We start from the raw sequence: 26,421 nt of genomic DNA on the forward strand, positions 1-26,421 counted from the left end.
TCTTTTGGAGAGAAAAGTGTTCCACCTCAGCAGGTCCTCCCCCTCACCTGAGTCTGTCTACTGAATCTTTCATCAAGAGGAGCTTCTCTCTCTCCCTCACTCGCTTCTCTCTCTCACACACACACACACACACACACACACACACACACACACACACACACACATACCTAGATGCTTGTGAACACACCTGTTGAATCATTCATTGGGTCGAAATTCCATAGGTCTGCTGGTGGCCTACAGTATAGTGAGATCTACTCTGAATCGTTCTCTTTCCTTCTGTTTCTCTCATTCTCTCTCTCTATATATATTACACACGCACACACACACACACAAACACACATGTAGACACTTCCACAGCCTCTGCAGGGTCAGAGAGAGTGATGAGTGGGCTTGAGCTGTTAAATATTTTATGGGCAGGTGAGAGAATCTTATCTGACACGCCATGTCCGACCTCCTCCCTGACCTCCACGTTCTCTCCCGCTTTCCTTCTGTATTTCCCCTCCCTCCACTCCCTCTGTAAATAGACTCTATCATTTTATACTCACCCTCCCATATGCCGGTAAGAACAAGACAATGAATTAATAGATAAAGGCCATGTTAAACTAATGCCATGTGTGTGCATGTCTCTGCTATGTTTTTGTGTGTGTCCCTGTGCTGTAGAACCCAGACATTGTGCTGGTGCACTACCTGAATGTACCGGCAGTGGACGATAGCGGGAAGCCATGTGGTCCTGTCCTCTGCTCCATCAACACAGACAGGAAGGAGTGGGCCAAGTGGAGCAAGGAGGAGCTCATTGGACAACTCAAACCCATGTGTGAGTTAGCTTTACCATCATTTCAGCACTCACTTGCCTCCTACACTCAAGCTCTCATGTTTCAGCCCTCACACTTGTCCTAAACCTGGGGCTATGAGTCACCTTGGGTCAATAACAATAACGCTTGTCATGGAGTGGTAATAATGAGAAAGATGGTGACGTATCCCAGCCAAGACCAAATTAGGCATTAACAGTAGCTTTATTTGTATTTAAATTTTGATGAATGTAGATTTGGAACATCCTGTCCTTCCTGTGAACATGATTTAGAGACAACATTGTTCTTTAAAAAGCCACCTTATGAAGAGACATTCAGTACATACATACCATTCAGCCAGGCTTAAACAGATTTAGATTTTTTTGGTTTTTGATGGTTCCAACAGTCAGCGCCATGCTGCCACCTAGAGGCTTATACACATTTTGCTTACGAATGGGAGGGATAGAGTGAAAGAAGACAGAGGTGCCCAAAATATCCAACATGTATTATTCATAAATGAGCATCAGGGAGTAGATAACTCCAGTACACACACTAATACAGAGAGACACACACACAGACACACACAGACACACACACACACACACACACACACACACACACACACACACACACACATACACACACACACACACACACACACTCTCTTACCTCATCTCACGCATCTTTTGTTCTGGTTTGGAAGGGCAAATAAGGACAGCTGCCCAAAACTAAGTGCCTTGTTGACTTAAGTAACACCTCACTTCTCCCTCTCCCCAATGAATAACATTCCCTTTACGCTTTTCTACCTGCCCTAATTTGCTCACACAAAACAGCTTTATGCTTTTTTCTTTTCTAGCGTTTTCTCTTGATCACTGACTTGATCCTCCTGTGGTCTTTAGGGTTTTTATGGGCATTAGGCTTCTGACACTAAAACGGTTGATATTTGTTATTTCACTGTGAAAATGTATGGGCTAAATCCCAAGAATGGAAATGAAGACATCTAATGTAGGAACTGCAAATACCCTCGATGTTAGGAAAAAAAAGCCTATTGGGCATTTTCCATATGTGGATTTCAAGTTATTGAACAGTGAAGTTTCTCAAGCAGCATTATCAGTGTATTTGTGATTACCAGGTATACATTCTGAACACTGGATGGCGCCATTACACACTGTCAAATGTACTGTATTTAATGTGACATTACTTTAAAGATTGACCTGGGCAAATGAAAGACGAAGATAGTATGAATTGTGTTAAATGTTGCTCTTCTTTGTTTGAATGTCTCTTCTGTCAGGTGCTGGAAGCAGCCTGCATCAGAAATGTTCCAGTGTCAAGCAGCGCATCATCTCATCCAAGCAGGAGTCAGGGGCAGCAGCAGGAGGTGGAGCTGCAGTGGGTACTGGCGTAGCAGCAGGCCAGAGAGCTGAGGAAGCAGATGGCACAGAGGTCCAAAACAGCGATGTGTCAGAGGGCCAGACAGAGCCCAGTCCTGGAGGGGGCAGGAGCAGAGCGGGCGGAGGAGAGAGGAGGAATGGCAGGATAACCAAACCTTCCCTTCTCCCACAGAGCAGCATGGAAGTGTCCTCATCTACCTCCACCAACCAGGTGGAGGTCCCTGACACCACCCAGAGCTCCCCATTGTCAATCACCAGCGACATGGCTGACAGTCCCGCTCTTGCCATTGGGGCTGGCTTGTCACAGAGCACAGCAGTGTTCATGTCTGAGGTCACCACGCTGACTGGGGATTCGGTTTACTCCGCTGGCCACACTCACTTGCTGGCATCCACCCATGAGAGCACCAATGCTGGCATCCTGTTGGCTGTTGCCCCTGAAAACCAGAGGTTTGCATCGTTTCCTGGAGGCGTGGGCTTAGGGGAAGGAGGAGAGTTGGTTCTTTCCAGCTCTCTAGACTCTGGTGGAGGAGTCAGCCTTCCTGAGACCACCATGACCTTTGACCCTGATTGCTTCCTCAACAATCCCAAGCAGGGCCAGACGTACGGAGGAGGAGGAGGGAAGACTGAGGGGTGCAACGGTGATGATGGAGGACTCCACTGCTCCTCTAATGGCTTCGTCTACAATCCTGCCCTTGTCAACAACATCAAGACGGAAACTACACCCCTCGAGCAGCCGCTGGCCACTCAGAGTAGCTATGTGGGAGAAGGGACAGGACTCAGCCCCAGCACCACCCTGGAGCAGATGGACTTCAGTGCTGTAATGTCATCAGCCTGTGTCCCGAGTCTGACCCAGCCTGCACACCATCCGTCCCCCAGCCTCTTCCTCCAGGCCTCCCCACAGACAGGCCAGCCCTCCCAGCTTCAGACCAATGGTACTGAGGCAACCCAGGAATCAGACGAGGCCCAGGCTTACATAGGACTACCCACGGTGCCAACAGACTCTCCGGTCACCAATGGAGACCCGCATACACATCTCCACCAAGCCAGCCCAGACCAGCAGAGTCTGTGTGGAAGGAACGGACAAGCAGCAGCAGTGGGCTCTTTTCCTCTAACACCACAGGATACGACTGTCGACCAGTCAGGCAGCAGGAGACATCGAGAGGTTGGGGGCTTAGACAAGCCTTCTGAGAATGGAGGGGAGTTACTACTCAAGCAGGGGGATACCCACGAGGCCTACACGAGTGTTGATGCCGAGCACTACCTGCAACCCACAGATGACAATGGAGGAGGAGAGGAGGGCGGGGGAGGTGGTGGGGGTGGTGGAGGTGGAGGAGGAGGAGGAGGGGAAAATGAGATTCTCTGTAATGGTGTAAGCTTGTCAGGGGCCAGCAGTTCAGTGGTGGCCAGTCCTCAGTCTATAGCTGTTGGTGCAAGCATTGAGGGGGCACTCTATAGCTCTCCTCTTCCTCAGCAAGGTGGGGGGGTATCAGCTACAACAACTGGGGCAGGAACCGCCATCAGTCTGGAAGGCTTTGAGGCTTCATTTGGGAGCCAGTTCTCTGATCTCATCAATGATTTCATCTCAGTTGAGGGGTCTGGAGGTGGAGTGAGTGCAGCTGTCACTGGGGTTCTCATGCCCCAAGAGGGGGCAGCAGGAGAGGAGCAGGGCACAGGAGCAGGCCACCTACAAGCCTCGGAGGTGGAACAGGGAGCTCTTGGACTGCTCCAGGAGACTGGGAGGCTGTTTGGTGTGACAGACTACTCCCCAGAGTGGTCTTATCCAGAGGTTAGTAAACCCAACATGATTATCGCTCATTATTTATTCATCATTGTTCCCTACAGGAAAATCAGTCCTTCCACCACATGATTGACGGTATACGGCTTGTACTCATGTTAAACACTGAAATCACACTCAGCACAATTTGTACTAAGACCGCCAGCCTAGCTGTGTGGTCATTACAGAGTCAGAATATCTGAGACTCAGCCGATTGGATTTTGATGAAATTTCAATATTACACTGATTCCCCTGGGTGGCTTCATTAATTTACCCATGTACCACTTATAATATCTCAGACACTGCGGTGTCATTGAAGTATGATGAAACTTGTGGAAACATAACCTTACCAACATCATTTTCAGAAACGCAATGACTTGCCAAAGGCGGTTAATACAAAAAACTAACTATTAACTCACCATATCCCCAACATGTGCACATAATATTTTCCTGCAACTTTCCTCCAGGATCATCAATGTTACATCACACTGATTATTTCAGTTTTGAGTTTCTTGAAAAAACAACACAGTTTTCATCCAAAGGCTCAAAGGCCGATGACGTAATTTTGGGAATAAATTCTATAGAATAAATGCTACTATACTACTACAATTGCTCAAAAGAAAACCCTACCAAATGCTGGTAAATGGCTTGAAAATCATTTTCCATTGTTGTATACTCTAACTTCATGACTGAAACACTTTTGAGAGGATAATATTTTGTGTTTGTATTATTTTTAGCTACAGAGAAAACACATGGCATTGTTGTTCAGATTGTTCAAATTATTACTATTTTGTTCCACTTGGATGTAAGGAGCAGCACAGCCTCTAGGGGCTGCTACCAGGCCTTTTAGACTCATAGAATTTTCATAAACAAAATAATAACCATTTTAGATGATGGGAAGTTGTAATATCTGTCAGTTATACAAAAACATAAAATAAAAAACAAAAATTTAGGACCCTGTACCTCTGATGCTTTTTGTGTCATATCAGATATTTAATAGAAATACATTTACAAGACATGTCTGTGGACACACAAACATGCTAGCACACTGATGCACAAATTATAACAGGACATTGTAGTATACATGCAGTGGAGTGTCTTATTCTCACACAGTCTCTAGTTTCTCATAGTTAACTATGTTTAAACCCATCTTCAGAAGCAGTTGAAGTAGATGCGATAGTGGACTGAGGCCTCTGTTTGTGTGCTGCAGGGTGGAGTGAAGGTGCTGATCACAGGTCCGTGGTTGGAGTCGAGCAGTGAGTACAGCTGTCTCTTTGACCACATCAGTGTCCCTGCTGCCCTCATTCAGCCTGGGGTGCTGCGCTGCTACTGCCCAGGTAACACACCTGTGTATATGCGCACACTTTTACGCAACACACACTCCATATCACTTTCTCATACCGTCTCAGAACACTTTCCGTTATTTTAAATTTAAACCGTACCCTTACTGTCATCCCACTGATCCCTATAATAAGCAGTTTCTAGCAAAAAGGTTTTTCCTCAGCACACAAAGAAATTGTTGGCTGCACACCCTTGCTGAGAGATGCAGTGCCTTTTTTTAAGAAGATAAGAACAATATAAAAAGAACATTGTGGGGAGGAACACTGTCGGGTAGGCATGCAATGAACACTGTTCTGCTTAGAAATGTGTTTTGGGATGATATAGTAAGTGATGCATGAGTCACATCCTGTTACATTAAGTGTGATCAGGGGAAAACCTGCAGACACACGTTGGAAAAAGCAATACTTGTCACTACTAGACATTCACATAATGATTAACTTACTGCCCTGAAATTATGCTTTGACAGGAGATCTATCTCTGCACACAGTCAGTCTCACTAATTCCTTACCTGGCATGTGTTTCCAGCCCATGACACAGGACTGGTGATGCTGCAGGTAGCCATGGGTGGTGAGGTTATCTCTTCCTCTGTGGTGTTTGAATACAAGGCGCGTGACCTTCCTGCCCTGCCATCTTCTCAGCATGACTGGCTGTCCCTTGATGGTGAGAGCATTTGTTTGTTTGTTTTTGGAGCACAAAGGGACGCACAATTACACTCTTATTGCCTGGTGTTGTTTACTTAATAAAGAGCATAAACCTTAAACTAGATTATAGTTGTACATATAACTGCTTCACTGTGTGCCTGGAGTGTTGCATTTATCAATAACAAAAATAGTGAATGTGTGTTTTTTTCTTTTTTTAATTATTATTCAAGGTTATGCACTTAACTTTTAAAAGTGTTACAATGTTAAACCCGAGATCACCATAGAAAATATATATTCTTATTCTTTTGTGCAGCCTTTACACCTAACCCTCTGTCATATTTGATCAGCTTAAACTAGAGAAACCCTGTGGATGTGTGTGTGTCTCATTGTGAGATGTTTTGTCTACAGCCACAGATCTACTGATCAGTGTGGTGTCATGGCTGCATGATATTTGGCTGATTTGTGTTCATCTGTGCCTGTGTGGAGCTATTTTTTGTTCTATTGACGCCCTCAGCCTTCATGCAGATTACTTCACGAAGGAAGCTAAGCTGCGAAACAGTTGTGACACCTGTTCTGTGAAAGGTGTGAGCGTATATCTGTATCTGTCATCTTCATAGTCCCCATTCATGAAGGCTTCAGGCATTGTCGTGTTTGACTTGTTTGGGGTACAATCATTTATTATGTCATCCTTTGTGAGTGCTTGCAGTTGGAGATAAATATATTAAATCACTAAAATTGTTTTGTTAGAGCTGTAGCTGTGGTTATTGGGAGATTTCAGTGACACAGAAGCTAATTAAAACATACTGTAAGTTGTTAGAGGACAATTAAATGTTCTTTGAGTCAGCTCTGGGGGATTGGTTGCGAATATCTGCAAAGCTTCAGGGGGGGTTAGCTTCTGTGTGTAAATACATCTCCTGATGCAATTGCAGCTGGGAAACACGCGGGTCTCCTCAGCGAGGCATGTCCTGGGTTACTCTGTGTTCGCCCCCGTCTTTGCGTTGCGCAATGCGGCAATGCGGCTCTACAGTCACAGCAGGCTGGCTGTTTGCTGGAGTGAAGGGCAAGGACATCATGGCAGCAATCGCGGTCCACTTGACAGTCAAAATGTTGGCCACCAGTGGCAGTGCGCTGTGCAGCCTCACAGACGCTATATATAGGCTCTGCAGTTGACTTTCAACGATGATGCCGAGACCTGGATATGCGCTCTGGTTATTTTCGCTCACGTCCATTGTTGGGTCATATATGTACACGAAAGCCCTCACTGCTAGGGGAAAATACAGACAGACAGGAGATGTATCATTTTAGGAAAATATGCGTCAGCACACGACTTCTTTCATATGTCATTGTTCCAGTTTAGTTTGTGTGACGAGCGAGCCTCCTGCAGCTCCGAGTCTGGCGGGCCGATTTGAAGCGTGTCTGCTCTCCCAGACACAACGTGGAGACTGCTCTCTCTCTCTCTCTCTCTCTCTCTCTCTCTCTCTCTCTCTCTCTATCTGCACTTAGTTATGTTTTGCTCGCTCGGAGTAGCAATGTGTGAGTCGCACACTTCAAACTAACGGGGTTGAGCAGAAGCGGGAACAAAGAGAGCAGCAGATAGAGGGACGCGCTGTTTGGGTTCGTAGCTTATTTGATTTCAAACTAATGATAACTCCAAAACGCGCTCTTTTATTGGCGTGCAGCTCTGTGTGTGGTTTGTAGCTGGCGTAAGTTTTCTTTTTTTGACATGCTGCTGTAGATGTAGATGGACATAATTGTGCCTGTCGTCTAAATGTCGACTTCATAGCTGTAAAGCCTTAAACAACTTTCACATTTCACGTTTCAGTCAAAATGTGTGGGGCATGCCTCTGTCGATTTCAGACAAAGGGACGGAAGAAATGCCTCATTATTTTTGCACGCTGGATGTTTGAGCTGCTTGATTTATGTTGCTTGTTTAGTCTTATTGGTCGATGAGTTGAGTTTCAGAACCACCAGGAGTGGACAGCTCCACTGAACTCCATAACAACAAATGAAGGGAGGCTAATGTGGCTCCTGTAGAGGCCCACATAATAACAAGCCTATAGGCACATACATGTGGGCATTCTGTTGATCACCTAAAGCTTAAATAGCTATTTACTCTGTGTTGCAGATGTTTACATGTTTTCATGTTTACTACTGAACGTTTCTCTATATGGACCCTGTGCCAAAAGTGTGTTTGTCTGATGAATAATAAATTCAAGTAACTCTGAGTAAAGAACAGAATCTGTTTGAGCCAAACAAATTTCAAATGAATTTGAAAACATCAAGAACTGTTTGTGTGTGTAACAAAAAGGGTTAGGGTTAGCTTAAAAAGGGATTTGATTTCAATTTAAACACCATTAATTATTTTCACCTTTAAAAACACAAGCTTGTCTCGTTGGTCTACTTGCTGTGCTGTGGTTGGTCAGTGGTGGAAACCTGTGCAGAGACTCAATTATTGGAGAGAGTCCATAGAAACAAAGTATTATTGTGGAGAAAAAAACTTCAACAGGACAGAAAAAGTGTCATAATCCAAAGCTGGTTAGTAAATCTGTGGGTAACCAGTACACCTACGAGTAATAATCAAACAAACTTTGTAAAGAAGCTAATTTTGAGTAGGACAATAACTGATCTGTAATCTAAGAAGGCTTTCAGGTCAATTCATTTACTTAATTTATAAACTCAAAAACAATATTATAAAGTAATATATTAAATTTGCATTTAAATTGTGTGGTTAAAACACACATGCTATTGACAGTGAATACATTTATTCATTTTTTAAGTGCTCCAGTGGCCTTTCTTTTATTCCTATTTATCTTTCATAACAGGACCCTTGCAGCATCTAGACTCAAGTAGCATTTATGTTGATGGATAAATTAAATTGGGAAATGGAAAATGAATAAAAATAAATACAGTAAAGCTTCAAGGTTGAATTCTTTTTTACAAACATATTTCAAATTCAATAATTTACTAATTTAAGGAGAGTAATTAAATGAACATTTCATCCCTATTTAATCGCCCAATTTCAATTAATTATTGCCAAAGTTATGATGCTATTTTAATGTATCAAATAATTAAGTTATTATAATTAACCACAAAATATTTCCTTAAATCCTTTTCTGTTTTTAAAATGTTGCTATGTCTATAAGCATTACATACTTGTTATTTGACCAAAATCTTCTGTACTTTGCAGTTATGACTTATAAGAACAGATGCTTCTTATGTGTTTGGCAGCTAAGTGCTAAGAGTGTTTTGCTTTGTATGGAAAGAAGCTGCATTTCCAGAGAACTCGGCTCCTCTTTTGATTGGCAGAGTGGAGAGGGAGGAGCCCAAGCCTTTGTGTCACTTTCATGGCTCCACCCTTTCAGCTCAGTTTGTGTGCTGCAGGCAGCAGAAAGAAAAATAGGAGTGAAATGAGAGGAGAGAAAAATAGAGAGACTGAGTGAGAGAGCAGCAGGTGGGATGACATAATGTGCTCTGCAGCAAAACTGCAGCAGTGCTGAAACAAAGGGTCACATTCACTCACTGCCATGCCACAGACACACAAAACCTACATTTGTTGTTAGATGTATTCTCTCATACATACACACACAATTTACTTGGTTTCCAAGTTCCCATTGTTGGTAAGGGGATTTATTGGATTTCGGTCCTGATTTATTCTCCAGTATTGAGCTCCTCAAAGAAGAGCTTCTCTCTCTAAGCCTCTCTAAGTAGGATTTACTATAACGCATTATTGATTCGCTTAAATGCAACAAACAACTAGCAAATGCTCACAGCTCTATGTGTCCCACCTACATTTCTCTAGATACCCAATTCAGGATGTCCATCTTGGAGCGTCTGGAGCAGATGGAACAGAGGATGGCTGAGATAACCAATCAGAACCCTAGCTCAGAAACCATGGCAACCAAGGGCAGCGGAGTGGAAGGAGGAGGAGCCACTGATCAGCAGTCTCAAGTAAGGCAGAAAGAAGTGATCTAGTTTGCATTAAATTTTCCTTTTCAGCTATATAATCTGAAGGTGAGCAGTACAGGTAATAAACATGAAACAAATAGGAATTGTTTTGATTATAAAATTCTTTAAAACCTGTTTGAGTCATTACATTTGAAGATGGTTTAATGCTTCCCACAGTAGATCTGGCATTTCAACAATTGTTGGAACTCATCACTTTATTCAATAATAGCAAAACATATACAACGTAGTGCAATCAAGAACAAAAGCACCACCAACTTCAGAGTCAGAGAGGGGAGGGTGGGGTAGTGAATCTACTTGTTTTTCTGACATATTACAAAAAACAGGTCAAATATATGGCTATCTCAAAGCTGGGATTTGTTACATTGCTATTGTACAAGATTCCATTATATTGCAAATACGTTTGTTTTATTAGGTGACCTCCCTGAAAGTGTTAATTCTGTGACTTCTTAACAACTTAAGCATGTTACAGCAATCCCCTTCTAGTTCTAGTCTCTTTCTTTGTAAAACAAACCTTTGTGACACCTTGAAAAAACATTTTGACATAAAAGTGCTTGAGATAAAATTCCAAGAATCACTGTGCCCTTTTTGTCTCCACAATCTTCCAGATTTCCCCTGATCAGGGTTCATTTGAGGGTCGTGTGGTGGTGGTGTGTGAGAAGATGATGTCTCAGCCATGCTGGGCTTCATCTAATCAGCTTGTCCACAGTAAGAACTCCAGAGGAATGACCTTACTGCATCTGGCGGCAGCTCAGGGCTATGCAGGGCTCATTCAGACACTCATTCGCTGGCGGTGAGTAGCACACAAACGTGACACACCACTGTAGTGTATAGACTGTGCCAGTTAATTTCACTTCTGTTGTCTCTGCAGCACGAAACATGCCGACAGTATTGACCTCGAGCTGGAGGTGGATCCACTCAATGTAGACCACTTCTCCTGCACTCCATTGGTGAGTGATCAATATTTCTGAATGGTTGTTTTAAGTATATGTGTCTTTCTTTCCATGCCTGTGTGTGATCTGTGTTTCCCTTTGGCCTCCTCAGATGTGGGCATGTGCTCTTGGCCATACTGAGGCAGCATTGGTGCTTTACCAGTGGGACCCAAGAGCTCTGGCTATTCCTGATTCGCTGGGACGCTTGCCGCTCAACATCGCCCGATCCAGGGGCCACACTCGATTGGCAGAGCTCTTAGAGCAGCTGCAACAGACTCCTCAAGCTCAGGGCCAGCCTGCTGACACTTGGATGGACAGGTGGAGAGGAGAGTCACAGACCAGCGGAATAGGCAACAGCCCTACCCCAAACCCTAACTCAGGTGAGAAATCACGCTATTCTGTGGTTTATCACCATCGAGGAAGGATCTGTCTCATGTTAAAGGGTCAGCTCACCCATAACACAAAAAAGAGTTTCCCACTTAACCTTAGTGGTATGTAACCAGGCTGGTGGTTTCAAAATTATTTGTAGAGGTTTTAAAATATCCACCACTGTATACAGCTGGTTAGTTTAGCTTAGCATAAAGACTGGAAACAGCTAGCTCATGTCTGTCCAAAGATACCATAATGTGCCTACCAGCGCCTCTAAAGCTCACTACTGAATAATCTTCTTTGTTTAAACCAAAGTGTAAAAACTACAGTTTCTCATTTTACGGGGGTTACGTGGCGAAGTGATTTCTTGGCTGGGAGCAGTGACTCCCTGGAGTCTCAGCAGGTTGCCTGGCAAGTCCTCCAAGCCAAGATTGCCTGGCACATAAACCCCGTAAAACCATATCTTGATGTTTTTCACTCTGGGTTTTGTACAGATTAAACAAACAAGATATAAAGTATTAAATAGTGAGCTGTAGAGGTGCTGGTAAGCAGAGTGGCATCAATCTTCTCATCTCTGTGCAGGAACGCTAATAAGTGTTTCCCCAAATGTCATTAGAAATGTCTAAAATTACTATTCCTTTAAAAAATTTTAAATTTAAAAACTTGACAGCAATGTGTCCTTAAATTTACTCCATACACCTCTCTCAAAACATTTTCACCATTGCTAGCTATTTCAAGGTGTAAGAATATAAGATTTTTTGTGTTTGGGGTAACTGACCCTTTAATAAGTAAGCATATCCAGTGTGGTAGGAATAGATGTTGTCATAATTCGACTCTTATTTTCCACCATCTTTGTTTCAACAGAGCTGAGGAGAGCCAGGCCAGAGACCCAGCCAGACAACCAGAACCTGAGCTGGAACCAAACAGGACACAGAGCCCAACAGGGAACCCAGGGAGAACAGGGAGGCCCACCCCCAGCCAAGAGACTCAAACCCAACCCAGACACCCAGCAACAGCTAGCTAACTCAACCCCTGGCACCAACACCCTCAACCCCCTCCTCAACTTGTCCCCCAGTCCTAACCCTCAACGTTCTCTCCCCCCCAACACCCTACAAACTCAACCCTCCAACCTCAGCTGTCAGAACGCACCTCCTGCCAGCTCCAGCCCTAACCGGCCTCAGCTCCCCAGCGCTCCATTCTCCCACCTGCAGGCCAGGATAGGGAGGTCTGGAGGGGGCACAAGGTGGAGTCTGAGACAGACTCTGGGGCAGCGTAGCCTAGCCAGGAGGATTCTAGGAAAAGAACGACTGGCCATTCACCTGCGCCAAAGAGTGCTGTCTGACAGGGGAGAGGAGACAGAGCTGCTGACCTATCAGGATAACACAGAGGACCTGCAGGTAGGGGGAGCAGACTATTAGGGGCAGTTTTCGTCTTGTTACTTAACCAAAACTGAACTTTTTGTACTATATGTGATGGACAATGTATACAGCGTGCATGTGCATGCATGTTTGCCATGTTTGTGATAAAATACATGAAACAATACATTAAAAAGTCTATGAAAACAACTCTCCCCAAACTCCAACCCTCAGTGTGAATAAAAGAAAACTCCCATTAAAAACCTCCTTAGGTTATAAAAGTGACAAAACTTCGGGAAGGGTCCAAGAGGGGTAGGATTCAATGTTGACAATAAACTTTAACAAATATAATAATATATATATAATATCTACTGTACTCTTGTACTCTGTACTTTGTCTACGTTGATACTACGATCATAAGAAGGGCATCAGCACTATCTTAACCACTCAGTTACTCCCACATGAGCAGACACACACCAATACAAATGATCAAGTGCACTTAAAAGAAAGAGGGCACACATACTAAAGTCTCACTGCTAAGAACAAGAACCTAGTACCATCTGGTTAAATATTGCTTTAAAGGAATAGAGTTAGAGTGAGAAATACATGTACAAAACTTGGCCAAGTGATGACAAAACGTATACCATTTACTCTATGATTCAATGAAATCTGATTAAAAAAATCCCATCTGATTGTTAGAAGTACCCTGATGTCACATCTAGCTTGACAAGGGGGCTCATGAAGAGAGAGTAGAAGATCTATTCCAGTCATATGAGATCAACAGATTTAATGTGAGCATACAGAGTAAAGCACAACAGAAGCTTTCACAACAGAAGCTTTCAAAAATCAAGTGATGATGTTAAAATTAAGTTATACACTTCACTTGCCCTCCCATAGGTATACAAATGGAAGCAGTCATTCCCTTAAGTACATAAAGTTTAGTGTCATCAGCATAGGCATAAAAATAAATGCCAAACACTTTAATTAATTAATTTTAAGTGCAACAGGTGTTACAAATATGTATGTAACATCTTAACTGCATGTCTTGCAGATGGATATTACGATGTTAGCTGATCACATCATGGAGGCTTCAGCTGGTAGGCTTAAGCAGGAGGCTATGGAGACTGAAACAGACTCCGGGAAGGTGGGGATAAGCAGTGATGTCAGATTACTGTCTGGTTACCTCAGTGAGGTGGAGAGGTGAGTCCAAAATTTCCTGAATTCAACACATTTACTTCACCTAACTCGTCAAATAGCATAAATCTTTTTTACTATAAAACCTTTACTTTTCTCCAGGTTTCTAAACTCCAAGCCCCAGACTCCCAGCCCCAAAACAAACTCTCTCTCAGGGCCTGAGGATCAGCAGAGTCCCCAGGCTAAGCAAGCCCTGTCCTCCCCCTTTGACTGGAGCTCCTTCCTCTGTGCAGCTATGAAAGAGGAGAGGTTGAAAACTGACTCCTCCTGTCTAGCCATGACTGAGGCAGAACAGGGAGAGCTGTATGAGACCATCAGGCATGCTCTACACTCCCTCAGAAAACACAAGGTATACCTGACCCTCCTCTCTTTTGGAAAATGCAAAGTTTGCCTTATGGATTGTAAAATAATCAGTTTTCCTTTTTAAAGACCTGGTTCTGGCTCTGATTTAAATTATTTTCCTTTCTATTTCTCTCTTTCATGAATTACAATCACTTGGAAAAACCTTAATGTGACCATGAGCTTTTAAACCTATACAGTATGACGTTTATACAAATGTGACTCCCCTCAGGGTCCCATTCAGGAACAACGCAAAGAGATTGCAGCAGTGATTCAGCGCTGCTATAAAAGATATAAGCAGGTAAGAGTTTACAACACACAACTAGCATCAATTCATAACAATTGGATTTTAATTTAGATTCTCTCTGATTTGCACTAAAATCTATCTTATGAATTAGCAGCAGATTTCAGTCAATTCCTTTTTAACGGCAGTAACTTTAATCTATAACGATCATGTGCCTCTATATTGAAGTTGGAAGCATCAAAGGTGTTTACATCATAAATTCTGTTTAGTGTAGGTTTTATTCACACTCAAGTCAGTTTTATCACACTTTATTGCTTTTGCTTCAGGCAGCTTAAAATGATATATTATGGACATTTATTAACAAAACTATTAAATGTACAAGCTCGTAAACTGTGATCAGTCTCTGTGTCATGATTTGAGACTGCAGAGGGAAACATTGTCATGTCAAACATATCAATTCAAAATGTGCTTATACGTTTCACAAGCGGCTTTAGCAGATTCTGAGCACTTGAAAACGAATGATTGTTCCCGAAAACATCTTTTACAAACATTCTTTTAAGGGACACACATGTCTGGTTTAGGCTAGGATTGTATATTTACCGTACTGCATATATAATTTTAATTCACTGCATTTTCAGGGGATCATTGAGTTTATTAGTTTATCTAATCTCATTTATTAGATTTATGTAGGATTTAGCTGTTATCTTTTCCATTGATTTGGAAGTGAGATTCTGATACCTGTGAATTCAGAATTCAACATTACAAGTGGTCAATATTTTTTGATGGAAGAGTTCTTAACGCACTGCTGTTTTTCTCTTTCAGTATGCACTTTATAAGAGGATGACCCTGGCAGCCATCCTGATCCAGAGTCGTTTCCGGAGTTTCCATGAGCAGAGGAAGTTCCAACAAAGTCGTAGAGCAGCGGTCCTCATCCAGCAATACTACCGCTCTTATAGACACTCCCTCAGGTACTTCACAACTTCACACACGCACACACAAAGGGTATATATAAACAGTTTTTTTCTTACACCTGTTTTTTGCCTACAGCAGCCCCCTAACAAAAAAACAGAACCAGGCTGCTCGCAAGATCCTGAGGTTCCTGCTCCGATGCCGCCACAGGTGAGGCATAAAATTCTTCACACACCCGTCCACACGCATCCAAGGACACACAACCATACACATTACCCTCACACACTTACAGCCCACTGCCACACGTGCCCTCCCTACATTGGTGCTAATACGTTGGTGTTGTTTTACTGTTCCTGTGAAGCCCCTTGATGGACCATAGGCCTCTGAAACGGGTGAGTCCTCTTTCTCTCTCTTGTCTCTCTCCCTCTCTCCCGGTGGCTGATGCCTGTTTGCATGTCAGCGGAGGGAGGGGGAGAGGAGATCCTGGATTATCAACCTTTCCTCTCGCTCTCTCTCGCTCTCTTCTTCCCTCCCTATCTCCCTGTCTTTCTCGCTCTCTGTGTCTCACTCCGAGGACTGCTGAATGATGTCGGTACTGCATGACTGACAGATAGATAGAGGGGCGATTCTTGCATATGGTCTTCATGAGGCATGTTCTGACTGACACCACTAGGGGAGTTTAAGTGTCTTGCTTGGCCTGCCAGTCTTTTTTTTGTGCCTTGATGGGTGGGGAGGATAACAGGATGGACGGGGGTGTGTGTGTGTGTGTGTGTGCGTGTGTGTGTAGGGCGGAAATTGCAGGGGGTTTGTTGAATAACTTTTCCTGTTGCTCTTAGTATGTCCTTTAAAAGAGGACACAGTTACACACACAAAATAACCCTCTCTGAGTGTGTCTCTAATGTGTGTCTGTTTTTTTCTCCAGGGCCAGAGAGCAGAGAAAGGCCAGGGGTCCTGAGGGCCCACCGCCAGGCCCCACACACAGCTCCCTCAGCCTGTGAGCAATCTATAAACCCTCCCCTCCCTCCATCTTCTCCTTTTTCCTTTCATCCATCCTCCCTAAAAGAACTCCTTCCCTTTTTCCATACCCCAAACCCTTCTCCTGTCCTTTTCTCTCTCACCTCCCCCCTCTCCTTCTTTCTCACCCTCTCTCCCCCTCTTATCCCAAGAGGGGAAACAAACTCTTCCCAGACAGACTGAGGACAGGATAGGTGTCCATCATGGCAGCTCAGACAGACAGACTGCTGGGTAGAGCCCAGGGACCTGGCTCTGCCCACAGCACTGATCCTCCTCCACAGTTTCACTGGGAGGCCATCACATTAACCTCATGGCATTCTTTGCACTCTTCATGGGTATGTTTCTTTGCAAGAGCAAGTGGACGATTCAGACGAGAGGACACGAGGAAGCACCTGACGCCGACATCCTGCCATTCATGGCAGTGACTGGATGTGCTGAAAGGCTCTGGTGAAGAACAACTGGCTCGAGATGAAGGCTACTTTGACATGCAGAAAATATACAAAACCTTTTGCGTTTTGTATCCTAACAGTGATCCATGAAAGAATAAGAAAACATAAACCAAAAAACTCACTTCTATGTTGCATTTGCATGCAAGGTTTTTTCGCTTATTCCTCCTCTCCATCATCCTGAAGAGCTATAGTGGCAAATCATTCGGCTGATTCAGTATATCACAAAACCACCAACCACTCTGACTCACAGGCTTACAAACCTATTAATCAGTCACCCTATCAAAAGGGGAGGAACTGCACTTGAATGTAAGAGGGGCATTGTTAGATAAGGGTTGGGGTCTGAATAACGATGTCTTAATTTGTTACATGGACTTTGTATGGAGTCGTTCTCAGAGGCAGCACTTTGCTCGCCTGACGTGGTGTGTCCGTGTTTGTTCAATTCAATGCATGTGTTTGAGCTACGAGCTCCTGCATGCTTGCCAAACTGCTTTAGTGTTGTTTCTTTTGTATTTCTATGTGTAGTTGTGTCTCACTTACGTCCTCATCAACTTATCCTTGCCCTGTGTAATGTGAACTGTGTAAGGACAAATGACTTATTTTGGGTGCTTTTTTTTACTCTATTTATTTAAGGGTCTAATTATTTATTTAATTGGCTCAAGAGTGGTTTAGCTTGAGACTGGTTTTCCCCCCTTGTGTGGTAAAATATGACATGTTCCAATGGTTAAATGTCTCTGTTAGTTTGTTCTTTGCGTGAACCTCTAAATCCTAACTGTGGTTTTGAGGAGAGAGTCACATACCATTGCCTTGACTTCTTCTTGACTCTAAGAGGTCTCTATGCTTGCTCTGTACAGGACATGGGTCCTATACCTGCCCCTATACAGGGCATTGGTCCCCATATTAGCCCATACGGGCGATCAAATCCATATTTTGGACTATTGCATATTCCTGTATATAAACTGACGAGGTAAGGGGATACGAGGACCCTGAAACTTTTTCATAAGAGGACTGTATTTAAGATTATAAATTATTTTACTCCCATAATGAGAACTTAAGACAGAGACCTGGGTACACAGGATGGCTGTATTGCTTGTAAATAATGTAGATATTACAAACGGAGTAATGTGCATGAGATTTAAGACAAAGAAACAGCAAAAAGAACACGTTAGTGGTTATGGACTGTGAGAGGATTTTAACTGCTTCACTTTAAGAGTATCCAGTATAAGTGTTACTGAAAAGAACATTTTGTTAAAGCATGCAACTGAAAAATCTAATGTTAGAATTATAAGTGGGAAAACAAAGTTAGCTGAAACAATGATCTTTCAGACAAAACATTTACACTTTGTGCTTTTGTTTTTTGGCTAGCAAAAATTAAACCCTTTTTGCCAGTAGTGCCAATTATTATGAATGCTATTTTGCCTAACAATATGTTATGTTGGGGAAACCAACACCCAAAAGATATCAGTAAGATCCACAGAGGCAACACACACAGACAATAAACAGTAGAAGAGACCTAGTTCTAGCTCAACCGTAGACCCCCTACAAGTTCTGAGGTTTGTCGAACGTGTAGACGATGCAAGAATGAAAATGAAATACTAACGTGATGAAGATGACGTTGGTTGTTTTAATATGAATGCAATGAATGATGATCCAAAAAAGGGAAGAGGGCGCTACATTCTTTACAATGTGGTTGTGCTTCAGCAACATACTAGCTTTTATTAAGACCATTAATCACACCTACAGTGGATCCAGCCTGGCCTCCAGTCAAAGCTTTCCATCTACAAACAGAATGTCTCCTCCCCACTTTTTACATATCATTTGATTAATTTTTCCTTTCTCCTCATTGTCACTGCCATTCTTGTACGACGTGTACTTTAGACTTCTGGAAAGCTCTGTTTAGAAAGTGCCTGCTCAATAACAGAAAAGTGCAAGCTAATATCAGGAAATATCTATTGTATGTCCACCAAAAGGTTGCCAGTTACCTGTTTATTTTCCTAAATTGTGTGTTAAAAATGAACTTGACAGTGTTAAACTTGATCCGAGTCTAAGTTAGAAGCTCTAATTTGTTAGTGGTATGAATGGATGCTCATGGCCTGATTGATGCTATGTGTTGCTTTATGAGACAAAACAGTAATTACAGTATCACTTTATGCCCCACTTGTGTGTCAGTTTTGCAGTATTAGAACAAGAAACCCATAGAATTTAGCGTCTGTGTATGAAAGGCACTGTCAACGAGTCTTTTCAATGTCTCAGTATCGCTGCTGGGAGGAAGATGTGTTTTTCATGCACTTTGTCTGTTTTTCCTCTAAAGTGTTCTTGCAGCATTTAAACGAAAGTAACAGTTTTCCAGAGGACAAAATAACTGTCATACACACTTTCTTTCCTCCTTTGTCTTTTCTCTTTCACTCACTCTCTCACACAGATGTGCATGCACACACCTAAACACATACATACACAAATCTACACATTCAGACACAAAAAAAAGTGCCACACTCTTTCTCTCTGTGCTTATGTCTATGGGAACAATTAAATCTCTCCCTTAGATTTTACTCAGGGTTAAAGAACAGGGAGATGGTATGTGGAGTATAATGATCGCTGACACAGAGTTGTACCACTGCTGATGACTGTGTACATTTGTGTATGCATATGTATGTGTACATATTTGTGTATGTTAGGGATACTCCAGTTGTTAATTCACTAATCACTATCTTCAAATTACTATTCAAATCATGCTCTTGATTGAGGCACTCCTTATGATATTCCAGTCTCATGCTGTGAAGCAGCAAATATGACCTGTTTGCTTCATCCAAGCTGTGTTTGCATCACTTTTTCTACGAGAAAAAAAAAATCTCCAAATCCCGTATTTTATGGGACTATGTTTGAATATAAACTAAATTCAAAGCAAGTAAAAAGTGGTATTTCTATTTATACTTCTTGTCTTAAACGCACAAGATTCTTAATACAAACGATTCTTAAAATAATGCAAAAATAGGTAACGGCCACGTATCCATTTTCTTAATTTAAAAAAAAAGGTTGTAAGAGATAGTATATGAAAGATTTACAATTGGGCGATCTCTATTATGTGTGTTTCACATGTTTTCTGAATATTCATTGTACTGAGAGACAGCCACGGTCAGGACAGCGCTGTCAGGAGCTTTCATGCTACGGTATCACTTGAACCTCCTCTTAAACTGCCCCTCCTCTAACATCAGCACAATTAAAGTCACAAAGAATACTGCTTCAGACTCCTTTATATATTGTATGCACACACAGACAAATAATACACACACACACACACACTCCAACAGCCAAATGCTTGCGCTTATTAACAGACACACATGCACACACACATACAGACCAGAAACTAGACACACAGATTGCAGAAAATCCATCAATATGTTCATGTTTTTGGAGAGGATGGTGTCTGTAAAAAAGTATGTAGAGTAGAAAAAGTGAAAAAAAAAAAGAAACATTGCCATAGTAGACAGCTGGTAGACATGCGCAGATATGGCCTCTATTCTCATAAATCTGCCTAGAAATGAATGGTATAACCCTTCAGGCCTTGTTTTGAGAGGGCGTGGCCAAACACCACATTGCATGCTAGAATGGTAGACCCTTATAGATAATCTATGGCTAGACCTCTCCTTGCCTTCCTCTTCTTTCACCCTGTCTTCCCCCTCTCTCTCATTTCCTGCTGTATTCCCACCTTGCCTGCTGTTGTGTTCTCCATGCCTATCTCAGTCTTTCATTCCTCTTTTTTTTGTAGCCTAGTTTTTACTTTGTTTTACAAACGTGCATGCACAAGCATCACTAAATTGTTGATGTTTTTAAAAAGAATATTTTGTTGCTGAGGCCATGCAAAGTGTTTTGAATATTGCCCTTATATGTGGAAAATGTCTTCTGAATGCTTTACATAATTTCTGCTGTAAAATGAAATCAGAATAAAAAGAAAATTTGCACTTTAACTTATTTTTTTTGCTTGATATTTATTTTTCCTGTGGTTCTTTCTTAATAAAAGTGTAATATGTCTTGTTCAACATGCCAACTGCAGACTGTACTGGTTGCACGGGTAGATCTATACAATCGTACATCCCAAAGACATGACAGGTCGCTGCATATAATATTTTTAAAATAAGTTTTAAAACCTCCTGTGTATGGCTGGATTTCTGGATTAAAACGCCAGTTTTCAGGACTAAACTGGCATATTTATCAAAGATTTGCGTGCAGAAATCAAAGAGAAGTGAAAGTGGAGAAGCATTAGTTGTATTAAGTTTGGTAATTTGGACTGTACTCTAATAGTATTCAGATTCATACAGTTAAGTTCTTGCAACCAAAACAAATTGAAAAGTTTGTGGACAATGAATAAGAGAAGAAGGAAAAAACATGAGCGTAAGAACAACCATCAGGCAATGCAATGCATGCATGTGCATTGTCAAGTGCTTCTTGTCAATAAATAAGAGACAAGCATCCAAAAGCTTGCAATCTGCTTGGGCCTATATTTTTTACTTATTGCATATTCAATAATACTGTTTGAGGTGTGCAATAAAACACTGGAAGCAGGGGCCATGTTCTTCAAATGTGACTTAACTTATTCTGCCAAACGAGCTGTTATCTGGTTATAATACTCTTGTGTTTATTCTGATGCAGTGAATTTGGTTCTTTTTAAAGCAATAATTTCACTGTTTCCATCACTCTTATATGGTTAGATATTACCAGTGAATGTGGTTAGACTACTGGTCTCCCCAATCAACATGTAAATAGTAGTTAAAGACCTAAAATAAAACCAAAACCTTCCAAACTTCTTGTCAACAGTAGGTTTACTGCAATGACTGTTTTTAGCTAAGTGAGTCCCACTGTTCAGCCATTCAGACATTTTGGTATTTAAACACATTTCAATTTGAATGCCAAATTCTATACTTAATTAAGTGATATTCATAATCATTTAAGCCAATATTCATCTGGATAACTTGGCTGTCCACGTGTGAAGAACAGGGTCCAGGTTTATTCCAGTCTGGGTCAGTTGGTGATGACAGTCAGCAGACACAATCCTCTCCTGGTTTGGTATCACATAACAAATTTGGTCTTTGTCTGATGGTGGCATCCTCATTTTCATTCAGTTCTAAAATACAATAAATTATTGAATCAGTTTGTAATAATATTTCTTCATTCTCAGTTAGCTCCTCTCCCTCTTCAGCCCTCCTCACTAATGCTTAAACCTTAACAAATGTTTGTGCCAGATTCTCAGCTTCTCCTTCATCTGTTACAGCTGATTTCAGCATTAACTAAGACTAAATATCCACATTCATTTCTGATTAGTTTCCTCCAAAAATGATTTTTTTTTTGCAACTATGAGTTCTCTACTATGAGTGAAATGACGAGTTCTTTATTAAACCGTTTAAAGGCTTTATGTCAAGGCTTTATTGCTATTTCATACTTCTTTGTCCCTCATGGTGCAATTTTATTTTTATGCCTTCCTGTCTTGCAGTGTCTGTCATTGATTTACAAACAGAATCATTAAACTCTTATATCTTGATTAACATCAACTTTATGCATCTCCTGATCACTAATTTCTCCCTGTCTGCTATGTTGAAAAACCACACATTGAATCCCCCGCATCATATTCTTCTAAACTTAACTCTACTTCAGTTAGAACAGATTGAGGTCATTGTCATTTCCTTTACACTGTGCTTTAAAATCTACACTGAAAATTACCCAATATTTCTAATAAAAGTCTTCAATATGGATTGTATATATGTTCAGCCTTTTTACATCACCATCATTTGTCCATACTTCAATTATTATACATTTCAGATGTGTCCCTTTTCCCAAATCTCTACATTCCTTGTGTCACATCCTGTCCCACTCTCCTCCTCTCCAGCTCTGCTGATACTATCATAACCTTATATAACCAAATCAAATTGGTTGGCTCAAGCTAAGTTTTTGAACGCATATAACATTTGTGTACTATGTTTGGTGTTTGACTTGATCTGCGTCCAGTTAAACAGTTAACTCTCTCTGTTATAGCTGTCTTACATATCAACTCAGTTGTAATGGTATTTCCTCACTGTGAAAAACTAAAAGAGAAACTTGTGCACTTGGTGGAAACTATCTTTAAGTGTGATTAATCCAGTCATCAGTTCCACTTAAGGGGCCCTTCAGGTTTGTGCCAAGATTTGTGGAACTTGTTTGTCCTACCGGAAAATTACTGGCATATTCTACTTACGTCACATTCATTTACCGTAAACTTTTAGTTTACCCTTTTTTCCTTGCCGTGTAAAACGATCCCACATGTGACTCGACCACGTCTTTCGACGACGGAGGCCTCTTATAACAGCTGTATATTCGCACAGCTACATAAAGTCCTCAATATTTGCTAATATCGTTAGTTCTTGGGCTCATTTCTGTGCGCACCGTTTGCCGAATCCACGGTAATCACGGTATTAACCGGAAATGCCGTCAGACTCGCAGCTGGTTTAAGGACGTGGTTGTTCCGGTAAAAAGTGGATTTTTCTGCCTCAAGACAGACGGTTTTTAGAATAGAATTTATCATGTTTTAATCAACAAATGTACATATTTTTTAGCAGCAGGTGATTGAACGTAACCATACAATGAGACCTCTGTGTGTTAGTTGTGAAACCTCGGCACTGTAACGCCTCCTGCTGCTGCCCGGCTCTCCATCGACCGAGGAAACAATGCAGGCCTAGCTAGCATCTGACGTTAGCTAGCGGAAGCTAATCGGATAACGCTGGTCCAACAGACTGCAGTGGGATTTAAACCTTGGAGGAAGCCTTTCTTTTCGACGCTGTAATAACATCTAATCCGGTATGTTAGACCTGTTTGTGTATTTCAAGGTCCTTCCCTTGTAGTCTATGTAATTTAAGTTAACTTTATTTCTGTGAGATGAGCCGTTAATCCTCTAACGCCACATTTTCACAAAGTTAACGCGTTAGCTTGTTAGCATTAGCGGGTTAAGTAACGTTACCTTGGTGATTCTTTCTTAAAAAGTGTGGCTTTGGCAATGAGGGGGACACATTATGTTTGTTTCATTGTCTTTCAGTGATATGGTCACAACTTGACTTCCACTGTAGTTCATCCCAGCTGGACAACACTCGTCCTGTCGGCATTCATGTCTGTACGTTATCGTGTCGAAACCCGTATTGACTTTACTTTCAACTAACTGGAAGTTGTAACACAAATAGTTTCGTTTTCTTTGCACCAGGAATCAGATCCATCAGATCCAGGCCCTTACTTTAAGATCCCTGCCTGTCAGTGCATGCAAACAGTCGCTGAGCTGTAACTGTGGTTATGTCATTCACGTTTATTTGTTAAAGGGGTTTTGTTTTATGTCGCTGGTATAATTAATACTTTAAATGAGAAGAAAATATGACATATTTCCAGATAAGTCTCCCATTCCCATTCCCACCTCACCTAAACACAGAAACAAGAGGTGTCGATCCAAATACCAGATGGATTAGAAGGGGAAAATACAGTTCTGTTTATATAGAAATAAATGTGCTTCCATGTTGTGCTTTCCCTTATTCATTTGTAAAATAAACCACTTTAAGGAATATTTTCTGTCCTGTTACACATCCTATATAACATTCCTTCATATTCAGCAACATTTCCTGACTCTGGCACCCAATCCTGATAATGAGGCACTTGGGATGTCTTCCTGTTCTTGGCAAGAATTTGCAGTGTGGGTCCAGCCCTTCAGGGATTGGGGGGAAATATGGATAATACCTTTCAGTTTCCATTTAGTTCAGTATTGGACTGAACTGCACACTTATGATGATCATAGTATTGTGTAAGAGCAAATCTTAATCTCAGATATAATCCAGAAACTGTGATGAGAGAACTTTTGGTATTTTTGCTTGAAAAATAACAAACAAGGATTATCCATGTTATTAATAATCAATGACGTATTGATATCTATATTATAGCCTATTTTTTCCACAAATCTCTCTCTCTCTCTCTCTCTATCTCTCACTCTATCTCTATCTATATATATTGGTTAGTTCAGTAATTGTTTTTATACCATGCCACTACCTCCTTCTGTAGACTGCAATATTCTGTAATTTACATCTGTATAAAAAGTTGTATGTAGTGTAAATACAACTCTTACTGATTATTTAATTTTCATTAGACAGCTTGTATTTTTCTATTCTATTTTATTTCATGTGTATTTTCTTATCTATTGTGTTGTATCTGAAGCTGCTGTAGGGAGTGAATTTCCCCAGTGTGGGATCAGTAAAGTCTATCTTATCTTATTAATAATCATTAGCAAAAATACCAAACATTGTCTAATCCCCAACACCAACATCTTTGGGTTTTGTGCTATTAGTCGGACAGAAGCCATTTCAAGATGTGACCTTGGCTCTGGGAAATTGTGATGGGCACCATTTCTTGACGTTTAAAAGGCTGAAATGTTAATCAAGATAGAAATGGCCAATAGGTTTATTTAGGCTTCCTTGAAAAACTGGCAACTGAGTGTAAAGACCTTTAACGCTGACATCAACACAAAGAGTTCAATTAATTTTCTCTTAGTGGAGTAATCAATCTATTATTCATTTCAGCTGCAGTTTAGTTCAGTTGCTGTTTTATAGTGGTATTCAACTCTATGGTCCTCTTGGAGTCTGTAGTTTGAGGTGCTGTTAAAGTGTATTACAATAAGTTAAGATTGGTTTGTAATATTTAGTCAACCCCTCACTGATCTAAACGAGGTGGTCTATTGTGTTACTCTGCATTAGGTGTGTAGTAGTTAGTGTAGTAGTTAAGTGCACCAAATAAATAGATTATGTAGCAGTGCTTTATATTTGTAAGGTTTATCTGAAAGTTATTTTAGGTGATTTAGATTCTCTTTTTTTTGTACCTCCTGTTTCATTCTCATCAATCTCTTTTCAGGTATGAGTTCCCAGCTGCAGGTCTTCTCTCCTCCCTCCATCTCCTCCAGTGCCTTTTGCCGTGTGAAGAAGCTGAAGGTGGAGAGCAATGTTTGGGATGTGTCCACCACTGAAGCTTACAGCTCCATAGCAGGCCAGTCGGCATACACCTTTGCCCCAGCCATGGCTGTGCCACCCTTTGCACCATCCTTGGTCTTCCCCCCTGCAGCACCTGGCTCCAGAGGTCAAGTGGTGGTGCGGGCAGCCGATAGTACTGGCAGTCTTCCCCGTGGTTCCAGCCGGCGTGTCACAGAGCAAGCGACGTCTTCCTCCTATGCTCATGCTGAGACGTCGTCTGAAACGAGGGGGCACAGACACGGGCAGAAGAGAAAGATTGAGGAAGCCAGTGAAGGCAGTGGAAGTGGATGTGGCAGTGTCCAAATACTGGAGGAGCTCTCAGCTCCTGCAGCAACTTACTCCACCCGTACGGGGGGTGGAGGAGGGGGCACGGGCCAGTCTATACCCCACTCGGCTCCAACCACCAAGAGCAGCAGCTCCAATGGTGAAGGGGATTATCAGCTAGTGCAGCATGAGATCCTCTGCTCTGTGTCCTGCAGCTATGAAGTGCTGGAATTTTTAGGAAGAGGCACGTTTGGACAAGTGGCCAAGTGCTGGAAGAGGGGCACTAATGAGATTGTGGCTATCAAGATCCTTAAAAACCATCCATCATATGCTCGTCAGGGCCAAATCGAGGTAATCAAACATAATTTTGTTGATAAACACTTTTGTATCCTGTTTTGATAACAAACACATGTACAGTGGTTAGTCCTTTCATTTGACAA

General features: G+C 41.8%; 2 protein-coding genes across 8 annotated transcripts in view; both read left to right on the top strand.

The window, feature by feature from the left end:
* LOC127371281 (calmodulin-binding transcription activator 1-like) overlaps positions 1-20,665 on the top strand; it is a 51,614-nt gene extending 30,949 nt beyond the window's left edge. For 2 of the 5 annotated variants that reach the window (XM_051413999.1, XM_051413995.1), the window contains 15 exons: positions 661-814; positions 2,080-3,965; positions 5,164-5,290; positions 5,820-5,954; positions 9,735-9,883; positions 10,507-10,691; positions 10,770-10,848; positions 10,943-11,210; positions 12,064-12,596; positions 13,606-13,754; positions 13,851-14,097; positions 14,320-14,388; positions 15,154-15,299; positions 15,379-15,450; positions 16,163-20,665. In XM_051413999.1, the coding sequence (XP_051269959.1) occupies positions 661-814; positions 2,080-3,965; positions 5,164-5,290; positions 5,820-5,954; positions 9,735-9,883; positions 10,507-10,691; positions 10,770-10,848; positions 10,943-11,210; positions 12,064-12,596; positions 13,606-13,754; positions 13,851-14,097; positions 14,320-14,388; positions 15,154-15,299; positions 15,379-15,450; positions 16,163-16,238 (4,275 nt within the window). In that variant the 3' untranslated portion in view covers positions 16,239-20,665. Of the gene's footprint in view, positions 1-660; positions 815-2,079; positions 3,966-5,163; positions 5,291-5,819; positions 5,955-9,734; positions 9,884-10,506; positions 10,692-10,769; positions 10,849-10,942; positions 11,211-12,063; positions 12,597-13,605; positions 13,755-13,850; positions 14,098-14,319; positions 14,389-15,153; positions 15,300-15,378; positions 15,451-15,601; positions 15,633-16,162 lie in introns of all 5 variants that reach the window. The other 3 variants (XM_051413997.1, XM_051413998.1, XM_051413996.1) reach the window with 3 other exon arrangements.
* Positions 20,666-23,153: 2,488 nt separating this feature from the next.
* The window catches only part of hipk1b (homeodomain interacting protein kinase 1b), a 13,661-nt gene continuing 10,393 nt past the window's right edge, over positions 23,154-26,421 (top strand). For all 3 annotated transcript variants that reach the window (XM_051413830.1, XM_051413831.1, XM_051413832.1), the window contains exons 1-2: positions 23,154-23,522; positions 25,602-26,332. In XM_051413830.1, the coding sequence (XP_051269790.1) occupies positions 25,604-26,332 (729 nt within the window). In that variant the 5' untranslated portion in view covers positions 23,154-23,522; positions 25,602-25,603. The remainder of the gene's footprint in view (positions 23,523-25,601; positions 26,333-26,421) is intronic.

Source organism: Dicentrarchus labrax, unplaced genomic scaffold (genome assembly GCF_905237075.1).
Source record: "Dicentrarchus labrax unplaced genomic scaffold, dlabrax2021, whole genome shotgun sequence".
NCBI classification, from domain to species: domain Eukaryota; kingdom Metazoa; phylum Chordata; class Actinopteri; family Moronidae; genus Dicentrarchus; species Dicentrarchus labrax.